The 1,542-nt window shown below is 62.6% G+C and overlaps 1 protein-coding gene across 1 annotated transcript in view; it reads left to right on the top strand.

The window, feature by feature from the left end:
- The window catches only part of PLXNB3 (plexin B3), an 18,469-nt gene that overhangs the window by 7,309 nt on the left and 9,618 nt on the right, over positions 1 to 1,542 (top strand). Inside the window, 6 exon segments of the mRNA XM_006766938.2 lie at positions 31 to 187; positions 275 to 383; positions 462 to 576; positions 748 to 873; positions 957 to 1,073; positions 1,375 to 1,474. Of these exon segments, the coding sequence (XP_006767001.1) occupies positions 31 to 187; positions 275 to 383; positions 462 to 576; positions 748 to 873; positions 957 to 1,073; positions 1,375 to 1,474 (724 nt within the window).

The raw sequence follows: 1,542 nt of genomic DNA, 5'->3' as shown, positions 1-1,542 counted from the left end.
CCTGCTCTGTTTTCCTTGCACATGCCCCAGGTCACCTTGTCTGTCCCCCGGCTGCCCACCCTGGCTATGGATGAATACTTCCATTGTGCCTTTGGAGACTACGACAGCTTGGCTCAAGTGGAAGGGCCCCACGTGGCCTGTGTCACCCCTCCCCAAGACCAGCTGCCACTTAACCCTCCAGGCACAGGTGAGGGGTCCCTGGGCTGGGTGGTCGGGGCAGAAGCTGGAGGGGCAGAGCCACATGACCTATTCTGCTACCACCATCCCCTCCTAGACCACATCACCTTGTCCCTGGCCTTGATGTTTGAGGATGTGGCCATAGCTGTCACCAACTTCTCCTTCTATGACTGCAGTGCTGTCCATGCCTTGGAGGTGGCTGCCCCGTGAGTGCTAGGCCTGGCTGCCGGGTAAGGGTGGCTACCCAGATAGTGCCCAGCCTGAGCAGCCCCCTGCCTCTCCAGGTGCCGTGCTTGTGTGAGCAGCCTCTGGCGATGCCACTGGTGCCCCCAGAGCAGCCGCTGTGTGTACGGAGAGCACTGCCCAGAGGGCGAGAGGACCATCTATAGCACCCAGGAGGTAGGTGGGCCCTGCCTGTTGGGCTCTCCTTCGTTGCTCAACCTCTCCCTGCAATGGCTACAGGGCTGCGTGTATGGGCCTTGGCTTTTACTGCCACTGCAGACCCACCTCACCCTGTGCCCTGCCTGGGCCCCTGAACTTCGGAAGGGCTAATGGATCTTCTTTCCCCAGGTGGATGTCCAGATGCGTGGCCCAGGGGTTTGTCCTCAGGTTGAGGGCCTAGCAAGTCCCCTCCTGGTGCCTGTGGGCTGGGAGAGCCGCTTGGCCCTGCGAGTTCGGAACCTTCAGCATTTCCAAGTAAGCGGCCCGGTGGGCTGGGAATGGGGACAGAGTGGGAGGTGGCTGATCATGTCCAGGGTCCTGACAGTGTCTACCCCCAGGGCCTGCCTGCCTCCTACTATTGCTGGCTGGAGCTGCCCGGAGAACTACAGAGGCTGCCAGCTTCCCTGGAAGAGACTACTGGGGATGCGGGCCTCGTCTACTGCCAGGCCCAGCAGGTGAGCAGCCATCCGCAGCTTCGCCTGCCACTGGACGCCTTCTGCAGCCCTCAGATGCCCCAAACTCCCTTCCTCTCAGCTTGTCCCAGCCCTTCAGAGGCTCATGCTCCACATCCCTTTGTCACGAGGCCTGCTCTATGTAGCAGGAACACCGTGCCCACAGACTCTGCCCCAGGCTTGCTGTCTGGTGGGAGATGTGGGCACTGAACAATGGCACCCATTCTGGGAGGAGTGTCCCGGAGGAGGCAAGGGTCAGGGGTGTCCTGAGTTGGGCTAGGCCTGACCCACCCTCCACCCACAGTTCCACCCCCCCATGGCCCAGCGGGAGCTCCCGGTGCCCATCTACGTCACCCGGGGCGAGGACCAGCGGCTGGACAATGCCCGTCCTCTTCATGGTGAGTTTGGGGGCGGCAGGGCAGGCCGGGCAGGGTGTGCGGCAAAGGGGAGGCGCCTCAGTGTGCTGCCTGAC

Source organism: Myotis davidii, unplaced genomic scaffold (assembly GCF_000327345.1).
Source record: "Myotis davidii unplaced genomic scaffold, ASM32734v1 scaffold462, whole genome shotgun sequence".
Classification (NCBI taxonomy): Eukaryota; Metazoa; Chordata; class Mammalia; order Chiroptera; family Vespertilionidae; genus Myotis; species Myotis davidii.
Note: the sequence above shows the minus strand (reverse complement) of the source record. Positions and strands in the feature narration are given on the sequence as shown.